Source organism: Galleria mellonella, unplaced genomic scaffold, assembly GCF_026898425.1.
Source record: "Galleria mellonella isolate WM207_F2 unplaced genomic scaffold, CSIRO_AGI_GalMel_v1 utg310, whole genome shotgun sequence".
In the NCBI taxonomy this organism is placed as follows: Eukaryota; Metazoa; Arthropoda; class Insecta; order Lepidoptera; family Pyralidae; genus Galleria; species Galleria mellonella.
In genome coordinates, this window is record NW_026442071.1 from 1,063,401 (window position 1) to 1,076,135 (window position 12,735).

The following is a 12,735-nucleotide window of genomic DNA, read 5'->3' on the forward strand; positions in this document are numbered from 1 at the left end:
AATAAGTATAAAAAAAATTGCTACACAACTATAATTCTTTAATAAAAAAATTATATTTTTTAATAAAACAATCATATTTTTTTATTAAAAATACCAAGAAAAATTACGAGTAATGATCGAACCATATTCAAATAATATATACATAGGGAATTTACAATTAGATATACTACCTACTGATTTTCCGATATTCTAGAAATTCTAAAGGTTTTTTTCGTAATAATATCTTACCGTGCAAATATATTGCTGTGTTGTTTAACGGTTTTCTCCACGGTTCTAAAAAATTTCTTCACGTAGTAAAATTGCTTTATACCTAATTATCCAAAATTTTAACTTTTTATACCGCAACGATTTAATCTGTATTAGTCAAGGCACATCTTTTTATGTAATAGATAAAAATTAAAATAATTATTTATTACTGACAAGCCCGGTTTTGCTAAAACACAGTTCATGTTATTAGCTAATACTGTGGCTTTCTATAGAAAAATTAACCATATTAATATTCTTTATTGCACTGAAACATACAGTAACAATAACAATTAGAAACAATGTAAACAAAGGTGAGTTTATCTCTAAAAGAGATCTCTTCCAGTCAACTTAACACAGTGGCATAAGAAGTAATAAATAAGCAGTAGTAGTGCAAAACGGAAATCAGCGATTATAGAATTTTTCAAATCGGTTAAGTATTATTTCAATTTATTCAATACGAACAAAAAATCATATCTTTCCGCTTTATCCATTAATAATTATATAATTCATAATTTAGTCCATAATATAATATAGTCCATAATTTATCTAAACTAATATGTTTCGTCGTGTGTGCCCCGGCATAGAATGGGCCACTCCTTACTTTCCCATGGGTGTCGTAAGAGGCGTCTAAGGGAGAGCAAAGGATGAGCAGCAGCGTCCCTCTTAAAACATCTCTAAAAGCCTAACTACGGTTGTTAACCTGCTTGCCAAGCGTCGCAACTACTGGCAAAACTCCTCTTATGGAAAATCTTATATCCAACAGTTAACGGCTGAAATAATAATAATAATAAAATAAGTTTTGATAAATTCTGAAGCACGCTCGAACTATTATTACTGGGTATACAGAATACGGCCATTCTGGTACATTCAATGTCATAAACTTTCTGCAACATCGGTAATTTGTTAATAATATAGATTCACATCTCCATGATATGCATATTTACTGACACCCAAGTACTCAATGTAGGATAAAATTTTCTTCATTAGGTATGAAAATTTGACATATCTTGAATAGTCTCTGGATGAAATAAATAAATAAGGCACCTTTTCTATATTGCTCCTCGGAAGAGACAGAATATAGTACCTACCTACTTAATCACGTTAGGGTCACCATTCTTACAGGATGGATTAATACGAGATTAGAAGTGACTATTATTTCAATTGATTAATAATTGATATACAACTGACTATTGATACAATAATAAATATTAAATTACATACTAAATAACAAACAAAGAAAACTTAGACAGAAATGTGGCGACATATTAACCCAGTACATCATCATTATATCAGCCATTACCTGTCCACTGCTGAACATAGGTTTCCCCCATAGATTGCCATAAGCACTGTTTCTGAGCCACCTGCATCTACTGACTCCGTGCAGTGCATTTGGGGTCATCACTCCATCTAGTGAGGGGTCGTCCTACTCTGCGTTTGCCCGTACGGGGTCGCCACTCAAGAACCTTTCTCCCTGAATCCAGTACGTGCAGTGCTAAATTGGCAATTTAAAATAAACGAAATATTTTCTTTCTGCATCGCACTCGCCAACATAGATATGGCTTTATATTAATTATGTCATAATCTCTTCGATTTATGTATTTCACATTTTCTCTGCTGAACATAGGTCTTCCCATATTTCGTTTAAAAAACTCCTCAGCTACCTACATACATCGGACTACATCGGTCATTATCATTGTAGTTATACTGTATTATTGCGAGATTTTATCACATAATGAAATTCCGAGCATAACCATAATCAACTAACTTGCTCGTATAGCGTAAGAATGAAAGACCATGCCTTATTTCCAAAGCCTGATTGATAAAGTACTAGTTAAATATCTCCTGGAAACATTCTGTAATTTTCTCGTAAGACTTTATCGATTGACCTCTCGCTTAAAGTTGGATTTACTCAATCTGACTAGTTTTTCTAGATACAAGTATATATCAACAACTTTAAATGCACTGATTGAACCAGCATGCACGATAGACTTTATCATGATATTGGCTGTGTTTAATTTTTTTTATACAACTTTGAATGGCAAACAAGCTGACGGCCCGCCCGATGAAAAGTGGTAACCGTCGCCGGTAACATGAGCAGTACCATGGACATAACAGAGTAAACTGTTTCGCCCATGATACCCCCATGCGTTGCCATTCCTGAGGACTCCAATGTTATTCCTCTGTACCCTGTAAATTCACGCCATATCCCACCCTTCAAACTGAAACACAGCCATGCAAACACAACTGCTTTACGGTTGAAACACGAATGGGACAGAGGTACCCAAGCAAATGACTTTTGTATAAAATCTCCCATTGGTAAAATAAATTAATTGATAATAATTTAAATGATAAATTTAAACAAAGCTTCAGAAAAGGTACTATGTTTTATGTCTGTAAGTTACAATACTAAGTTTTTTTCCATTTCTATTCCACATCAGACTTATTATTTTAAGTAATAACATTTCTAAAGACATTAAAAATGATAATACTCTTTTTTCTTTTTCTAAATTTCTAAAAAAACGTTGTTGTTTAGTGATTTTTCTGCATCACTTTTGTAATTTAATTTATTAAAATATCCGTATTTACCTTCCTATAATGGCTATAATCTTAATACAAAGTATTTAATTAAATCAATATGTCCAAAGTGTAACACAATATATTGATAAACATATATTTGCCTGCTAATTGATTGATATACATATCGCATATAAATTAACTGTGTTAATGATTATTTAAATCCGAATGCATTATAAATTATTTTATGCAAAATTTATATGCGAAATATTTTGGCATTTAAAACTTTATTTTATTAATAGGATTATTTATTTATTATTATTATTGATATATAAGATGTGGTGAGAACTTAAATCAATAGTCGCTAAAAAGTTCCATTATGATTTAATGAAATCGCAAACTAAACCTCTGTATTTTTATTTAGTATATGTTATTTATTCTTACTTCTACCAGAGGAACATTTTGTACAATTGCTGTTTGCTTCGACACTTTTGTCCTATTCGTGTTTGTTGTCATGAAACAATTGTGGTTACATGGCTGTGTTTGGACTTAAAGGGTGGAATATGACAATGAAATTACAGGGTACAGAGGCATAATAACTTAGTTTGGGGGGAGGGGAGAGACTGTTAGTAATGCGGACTACCAGTCCCATTGCTAGCAATATACCCCGTCAGGTCGACCTCCACGTGGTCCCCCTGGAAACTCGTGCTGAATTCCAGGCGTATTTATCATGATGGGCTGATTGACCTGCTATTTCATTTTCACTTATTATCACTCACTGATGCCCCGCCGGTGTATACCAATAGCGCAGGCGGGGTTACCATCCCATTATCAGCCATTAAAAAAAATAATAGCTTCTGTAATAATAGCTGTGTCTTCATGTATTGTCTTCAAGACAACGCATGAAGACACAGTATACTCTGTTATATCCATGATACTATTCATGTCTTTAGGTGATCATTGTTTACCATCCTAAGTTGCTTAAAATAAAAACTTGTGCTTTAAAATTTAGCAATTTAAATCAACCTTTAAACTGTATCAGAAGACTTCAATAATTAACAATATTATTATAAGGTACATTGTAACTTCAATATCATATCTTTTATTCTTTTTAGGACCAGTAACTCTAACAAAGTCCAGGATAAAGACAACATAAAATCTCTTTATCACAATGCGTAACCCTTAATCAATTAGTTTTGTCACCAGTAATACGAGGGTCAAATATTGATGTTCTTTACCCTAAGTCTTAACTGATCGCGTAAATAAACATGGCCGATACCTAAAAAATATAACAATTTAACAATACAAATCACAACTTAAGATAGGAATATCAGTAATTTCGAGTAGTAACCATCATAGAAAATTTGGTAAATATAATGAACAACTTACTAAAAAAATTTAATATTAAAAAATATATGTAGTAATCTCTTTACCCAGTTTAAAATAAGAAACAGTTTAAAAACAAAACATTTTAAATTATACTCCGTAAAAAAAAGATCGAAAAAAGTATTATCAAAATCGTTTTTGAATACGCGAACTGAGATCCTCTTGAAGTATTTTAAAAAGGTAACCGACTGGTAATATGTACATGTTTATAATAACAGTAGAAATTTAAACAAATTCCATTTTTGGGAATACTAAATACAACCACTGTCATGCACAATTAAATCAAAGAATAACATTTAAAGATCTGGTAATGAAGCTTTGTTCCCCAATCATGCTTTTTGTTGCGGCTCTGAATGGCTTTCACTTGGCTGATTACCGATATCCGGGAAGGACTGAATTGACTTTATTTAATAACAAAGGGAAAAAAGGATAATTGTTTCGCATGATACGCTTGTAAAACAGACGAGATATGAATTACTTTAACTCAGCTGAAGGAGTTAATTGGTGGATATCCTTTTCGTTTTTGTGACAGCAAATCTTCATATAAATCTTCAGTAATATATCCTGAATGTATAATTTCAATACCAGTATTTAAGTAAAATGCATTTTATTATATTTTTCGATCATCATCAGCCATGTATTTCCCACTGTTGAACATAATCCTTCCCTATAAAGAGAGTTTTGCCAGTAGTTGCTACGCTTGGCTAGCAAGTTGGTAACCACAGTTAGGCCTTTAGAGATGTTTTAAGAGGGACGCTGCTACTCATCCCTCTACCATGACATTCCTTTAGTCGCCTCTTACGACACCTACAGAGAAGGAAGGGGTGGCCTATTCTATGCCGGAACCACAGAGCGACATATATTTTTCTATAATTTTATTATATTGTCTAGTGAGTCTCGTGGGCGAAGGTAAAAGCTAAGGTTATATTAATCGCATATTAAAAAAAATTATACACTAAATGAACAACATCTCATGCAACAATAATTTTGCAATTACAAGTAGTTTTCTGGTAAATTTAATTGATTTTGATGTAACAGTACTTTTAGAATATGCAATAAACATATGTGTTAGATCTCTTTCCAATTTCTTATTTTAATAAATCTGAATGTTTTATTATATTGGCTTAACGCAGTGAAATATTTTATTATAATAATATTATATTCCACTTGTCAGAATAGTAGTATTTCATTATTATTTATGCTTGTAATAAAATTATTAATTAGGTTTAATATCTTAAATTTCTAATTTGTTATCTAAATAAATTATGTGAAAGCGTATAATGATTTTCTTTTTGAAGGCTTATATAATAGTTTAAATTAATTCGTATTCATTATACCTTAATCTGGATTAATTGGAATTTGATAAATGGTAAATATTTAAATAAATATTTATCAAGTTCCAATTATTAATTTCGGTTATTTAAATGCAAATACAACACTTCTATCTAGGATTCCACATTAGAATCTAGAATGTGAAAACAATAAATTACAAACTATCGCCTATGTATACTCTATATTTTTATTTTTTATATTTTTGTTTCCTTATCATCATTTTTTCTTTAGGATAAATATTAAGAATAGGCAGTTTACATAAATTATTTCTTTCGCCACCATAAAATACGGTAAAAATAATCTATGTATTAATTAATCCAGTATGTTATAATTTCAGAAGAACCATAATATACCAAATTCCATTTAAATTTATTAAAAAATGACGGGGTATCGAAATATTAAAAATATTAGATTTTATTTTATTAGCACTTTTTCATTTAATAATTTATTTCCTAAGTATTCCTAAAATAAAGACTTACACAGATGATTATAAGTATCTACAACTCTCTGCCTATATTTTTGTCTATCATAATCACCATATAATTGTGTACTACGATACAAAACGCATACAATCTTGTAAGCCACATACTTTACACACTCTCACTCACTCAACAGACAAAACCTCTCTCGTATGCCCGAACTCTAACTGTGATATTATGTGTTCCATGTAACCGTTAATTAGGTGTATGAATTTGTAAATGTGTGAACTTACCCTTTCTGTATATAATCATCTGAAATTACTTAAAATTGGACAACTCGTTTAACACTGATTTACTAATACCGATATTGTTTAAATACTGTTTCTGTTCACTAGTATAACGAAACTCAATTAGGTCAGCTTAAACCAAATCACTATTCTCTTTATTCCACCTCTCCAAACACGCCATCTGCTGTCACCGTCTGATTTTATTGTATTTATTGATGATATTTATTATTTGACTACCGTGTAACTACACTTCCGCATTACAAATAGTTCCATAAAAATCTCATGCTCATTATCTACCGTAATAATTAAACTATGCTCTGATTTATTTTGTGCACTAAATTTTATTTAAATCTATCAAACCGTTCAAGCGTGATTGAATAACATACATCCAAACATGACGAAGTTTCATATTTATATAAGCAGTATTGTATCCAATATCTGTGATGCAGTAGGAAACATGTTAATTTATATAAACGAGATCACAGGTTCACTTTTCAGCTTAGCCAATTTAAGGGACGAACTTTTCTAAATTGGGCATTCTGGAATGTACCCTCAATATTCATTTATTGGTTCCTCATAATACAAAATATCTAGGTAGCTTGTGAAGTTAATAATTGGTTTAAATGTACGACTAATTTATATAGTACTAGTGTTTACCCACAGCTTCGTCTGCGTGATTGAAATATGTTCACTAATCGAGATTAAAAATAGGCTGTCTTTCTCTATCCAATATAGTACGTGTTTACCAAATTTCATAGTGATTGGTTAAGCAGTTAACACGCTAAGAAATAACACACAAACAGACTCGCAATCACATTTATAATACGAGCACTGGTTTAGATTGATAGACTGTAATAATACTAATTATATGGATAAACTGTGCTAATTGTATGGATAGACTGTAATATCCATAATGATGATTTCATGTCATTACTATCCATCAGGTAGTAGGATGTATGTATGAATGAATGAAAATCTCTTTATTGTTCCCCTCAAAGTATGTATGCTTATTTGTCATGTCTATCTTCGTTTTATAATTTAATTCTACAAATTATTTTGTGCAATCAGAAATAAAACAATAAAAAATTCTGATATCCTTTTTTTATTTTCCGTAATAGATTCTTATGTTCTTATTGCATTTTACAGTTAAATTACATTTATCTAATCAATAAATAGTATACAGTGCCCAGTATTTTTAAATATGTATGTACATAAACATCACAATCATACAATAGTCCAGTTCTTGCCTATCTTATAATCCAATATAGTTTCAAATGTAACACATTAATATTTTCGATAGGTAGATATGTATTGGTATGTGTATAATGTCACTAAGAAAAGGATTAGGAACTCTCATTTCCTGAAACCGTGCTTTTCTATTTGTAAATCATAACACTTTGGCATTTTACAAATTATTGAAAATTGAACTAATCGGTGTAATTTATTTTACATATATTTATTACACAATAATATTAATTTAATTGATTTTATGTACATAGCAATAACGGAATGGAGTTTTCTGTATAATTGGTATAGAACAAAAATATCCGAATTAGCGACAATTAAAACTAATATTTAATTAAAGGTATAATACGTTTAATTCGGATATTTAGTCGTACAATACAAATAAATCAGAACTATTTTGTGCTTATTTAAATTTATTAGCCATCCATCTTCTTTGCATTAATTAACAACTTAACCAGCTACGTATTTACATTAATTTACAAACAAACTGGAGTATTAGCACTCTAGAGTTGAAATTTACATAATTATTCGGAACATGGACATTCAATAGGAATGATATTAATTGTAATACTTTAAGGAAATAAATAAGTAAACATTAATCTACATCAACGATCGTGTTTAGTGAGCTGTAGGGGCAAGTCACTGACCGCGGGCCGCTGTCGTGTCGCATTAGGACTCACAGATCTCGACCTTTCTTTGTTTTTCTGCTTTTCGCTCTCATTGTCGCTTTCGTCGTGAACATTTATTTCTTCGTCAGAATCCGAGTGGGACTCATACCCTCGAGCTAACTGTATCGACTGAGCAGCAAGCAACGCAGCAGCTGCTGAATGCGGAACTAATGCTTTAAAAGCGCTATTCTCAAGAGCTGGGTGAGATTTGAAAGCGCTACCATCGAATGTTTGCTGGGATAGTGCTTTCAGCGTATTGCTGTCAAACTGCGCTTGCTGCGAAAGGGCTTTCAATGTGTTCGTGTCTTGATGTGAAAGAGCCTTGAATGCACTATTTTCGCCGCCCATCTGAGGAGTATGATAAGGGACGCGCGCCGGGGATAAAGAACGCGAACGGGAGCGGGAGGGGGAATGAGGAAGGCGGTGCGGGGGCGAGCCGCCACCGCGCTTCAGGAGGTTCATCCGCTGGTGGCGTCTCCACTTGGCTCGTCTGTTAGAAAACCAAACCTGTCAGTAACGGTAAATAAACGTGATTAGTATTCTGTTCTCACTGCGTTTACAAATATTCATGAATGTAAATGGATGTAAAAGTTATAACTTTGATTTGATTAAGTCATCTCTAGTTTTAAGACACGTCATTATTATAATATTATTAATTGGATAATAATTATGGATATTAAATTAAAAATCTTGATTTTTGATGTTATATTCATAAGTATTAGTAACAAGTTAGATGATTACCTGGACGCGAGCTTCCGATAATGATGTTTTGGAAGCAAGCCGCTCTCGAGTGGACACACATGGGTAATGAGATTTCTCGAATTCCTTCTCTAATTCCTCGAGTTGATCTGGACTAAAAGTGGTGCGATTCCGCCTAAACTTTGGTTGTTCTCCATCTAGCGAGCCAGAATCATCGCCGTCGACATCTGTTTATAAAAACAAAACATATTTGCTTTAAATAAAATTTAATTTCAAGTAGAAATAATAGTAACAAAACTATCTACATTAATATTATTCATCATCATATCAGCTGTTAACTGGCCACTATTGAACATAAGCCTTCCCCTATTGGGGGATTTACTAGTAGTTACCATGCTTGGCAGGCGAGTTGACAACCGCAGTAAGGCTTTGGTGATGTCTTAAGAGAGACACTACTGCCCATCCATCGAACATTAAGTTGCTTTAGTTGCCTCTTACAGAGAAATAAAGAGGTGGCCCATTCTATGCCGGGACCATACCAATTAATATTATTATTTTATGTTAAATCAAATACTAATATCTTCTAGCAATAGGGACTACTATTCTCATTGCTAAGAATTCTTTCCACGAAAGTGCTCCATTGCCACACTCTTATACTACGGCTATCCAAAAACGTAAGATTATCCAAAAAACAAGAACATAATCCAAGATCATGTATTATTGATTTACCTATTAACCCTCGACCGGAGGTTAAAAATCCTTGCTGCACTGCATCAGGATGAGGGACTCCAGTGGCAGGTGTGGGAACTCCTGGAGGCAACGGCAATGTCCCAGGCGGCCATACTCCACCGCCACCGCCCCAGGGAAATGCCCCGTATGGAGGTGGAGCAGCATAAAGACCGTAGCCAGCTGCTCTGGCAAACTCAGCGGCTGCTCGCTCAGCAGCACGGTTCCTCAATATCCGGTTGATTGATGACACACTCGGTGCTGTTGCATTCGTACAAACACCTACAACAACAAAGAGAAAGTTACATATTTAGTCAACATTTAACAACATAGCTCAGGTGTATTACAATATAAGTGAATTATAAATTTGGTAATTGTCGTGTGAAGGTCAACAGATTCGTTATACATATATGAAAGTCTGCGACGTGACTTATTAAAATAAAGAAAAAAAAAATTGAATAATTATGAAATTAAAAGAATATATGCATAGTATTGCAAAGTACTTTGAATAATCGTAATTATTCTATAAAAAATCCCCTCAAGGATTTGTTCTATGTATAACTAAAAAAATCATATTCACTATTACATTAATTTTCATAGATCTTTCTGGAAATAATATTAAGTACAGCGTAAAATCATATATGAGGTTAAACTTTAACTATTCAATTATATCTTTGATCTTATCTTTACATCTTAGTGTATGTTCAGTCGTAAGGTTTAATGAACACTGAAACTTGTCAAGTCGGTTATTAGTAGATGATATTTTAAACGACTCCTCTTAAAAAATATATAAACCGAGTTGAGTGTCGCTTCATTCATTCACGCAGAATAAGTAAGTAATTACCAAGAATATGGACGAAGTGAGGCAGTCGCGATGTGCAGGCAATAGCGCGTTAAAACCGATGCGTCATTGGTCGCGTTTTAAAATCGCTCGCCATTATAACGTTAAATGCGTGCAGTAGCATCGCGTGCCAACGCAGCCTTGGAGAGCCATCCCATGTAATTTTCAGGAAACACTCCGCGTAAGTGCCATAATTTAATCATAGCCTGTCCGCGTATAATTGTCGTAGAATTCGTTGCAGAGCTACTGACTTGCCGCGCCGGACGCATAATAGTGTTATTTTAAATAACTGACTTTTGATTGCTCTCACAAAATATAGGACTAATCTATTTTCGTATAATATAGCTCGTAGGTACACACAACGATCATTGCTGCTCATACAATGTTTTTTAAACTGATAATATATTAGAATCTATGAATTAAAAATATAAACACTTTTTCATCATCATTTCAACTGTCAACTTTCCATTGTTGAACATAAGCCTTTCCCATAAGAGTAGTTTTGCCAGTAGAAGCCACGCATGGCAGGCGAATTGGCAACCGCAGTTAGGCCTTAGGATGTTTTACCCACTCAGATCTGAACGATATGGGCGTGAGTTGTAACTTTAAAAATTCTAAAACCGCGCGTAATTCATTTTTACGCACGAAGCTGAAATAACATGATAGTGAAATTCTAAACCAGACAATAAGAAATCATTTTAGTGGTTAGGTGGTACAATAGTCTTGTGCGTGCCGGCAAGATGGCTTGGCTTCAAAACACGAAAATATATTTAATCTGAAAGAAAAAAAATTTTGCGTCTGAAAGGGTTAAGAGAGACGCTGCTGCCCATCTCTCGCCCTCCTTAGTCGCCTCTTACGACACCCACGGGAAAGGTAGGGCACTGCAATTCTACACCAGAACCACACAACAATGCCGAAACCACACGGCAAAATCTTTTTTACTGCTTCTTTATTATAATTCCTTCACCAAAATAATAGTAAACCTTTTCAGTCGATTATGTCCTAATTTACGCAATTCATTGCTCCAGACTCTAATCGACGAAAATGACAATGTAATGAAAAATATAATCACGGACTCATAAACTGTTCCCTACACCCTTTAAGAAAAACCTAACAAGCCTTAAGAGACTCGGATTGTAATGCTCTAGAAATATAGAAACTATGAATGAAAAAAAGAAAAAATCACACATATCATGTAACCCTGCAGCCAAAAAATTAAACGAAATATTATATTTTTAATTTCCTAAGTCAAATATACGAGTATGCCTGTAAACAGGGGTCTAATAACTTGTTTTCGTACATCTGCTAGTAGTATCATTTGATTAAGTCTTTAAGTGAATATTTAATATGACTTGGATTTAAAACTTGTGTACTTCTAATTGATCATTGGCAGTATTGATCTTAATTAAAAGCAAAAAGTATGTTAACTTAAGGGCTAAGCAATTCATGACTACATTGACCCCTCAAAATTGGATAACTTTTTTTTTATAACAGAAATAATGGAACATGTTGCTGCTCATGTCTATAGGCGACGGTTACCACTTTCAATCAGGTGGGCCGTCAGCTTGTATGCCATTCTAAGTTGTATAAATAAAAAAAAAAATGAAAAGGATACAGCATTTTATAAATATGACTTCTACCACATAGTAAATATATATTGACATTTTTCAAATACATTTTTAAATAAATCTACAAATAGAAACAAAGTATCATTGATAATTCTTGACTTTAACTTAACAATGCTCAAATGCAATTTACTCCTATTTTACATAAAGTAGGTCTATTCCACTTAGCCATTAAAATTGAAACCTATCATTTAGATCGTTCTTATTGGACAATTATATCCAGGAACAATAATTCAATATAATTGCTTAATGAACGCTCTTTACGTGTAGCAAGTCAAAGCGACGTTTTCCTATACATATCTTGTAACAGTAAATTATGCCTTGTAGTATAAAAATAAACCACCCTGTCAATTGTTTGTCATATGAAAACAATGATGTGTTTAAAAGATGAGCAATAATGACTGTAATGGATGGGTGCTTAAAATCAACGAGATTATTTGTAAAGATAGATTTAATGTGGTCACCGTTCGTAATGAAGCTCTATTGTGAGGCGGACTGGCAAGCGCGGAGTCAGAGCTGGCGTGTCAAATAAAATGGACCTGTTATAATTTACTCAAAACACAAAGCCTTATACAGTATAATGGTAATGATCAGTTGCGCGGCTTCGTTCATTGTTAGCATGTCGAAAGCACAAAAAGATGCCCTCCACACAATTTGTTTGATTCGTAATCGGCGCGTTAAGATGACGTCTCGATGGCACCGCCTTCTGTACCAGACGCACCGTCAAATGTTTGATATGGCTGAGAA

General features: G+C 33.2%; 1 protein-coding gene across 2 annotated transcripts in view; it reads right to left on the reverse strand.

Annotated features, from left to right (window-relative positions):
• Window positions 1-7,270: 7,270 nt before the first annotated feature.
• The window catches only part of LOC113523632 (paired box protein Pax-6-like), a 49,867-nt gene continuing 44,402 nt past the window's right edge, over window positions 7,271-12,735 (reverse strand). Inside the window, exons 4-6 of one of the 2 annotated variants that reach the window (XM_026909633.3) lie at window positions 9,526-9,804; window positions 8,839-9,023; window positions 7,271-8,604 (exon numbers count right to left, since the gene is read on the reverse strand). In XM_026909633.3, coding sequence (XP_026765434.1) covers window positions 8,035-8,604; window positions 8,839-9,023; window positions 9,526-9,804 — 1,034 coding nt within the window. In that variant the 3' untranslated portion in view covers window positions 7,271-8,034. The remainder of the gene's footprint in view (window positions 8,605-8,838; window positions 9,024-9,525; window positions 9,805-12,735) is intronic. The other variant, XM_031907648.2, reaches the window with a different exon arrangement.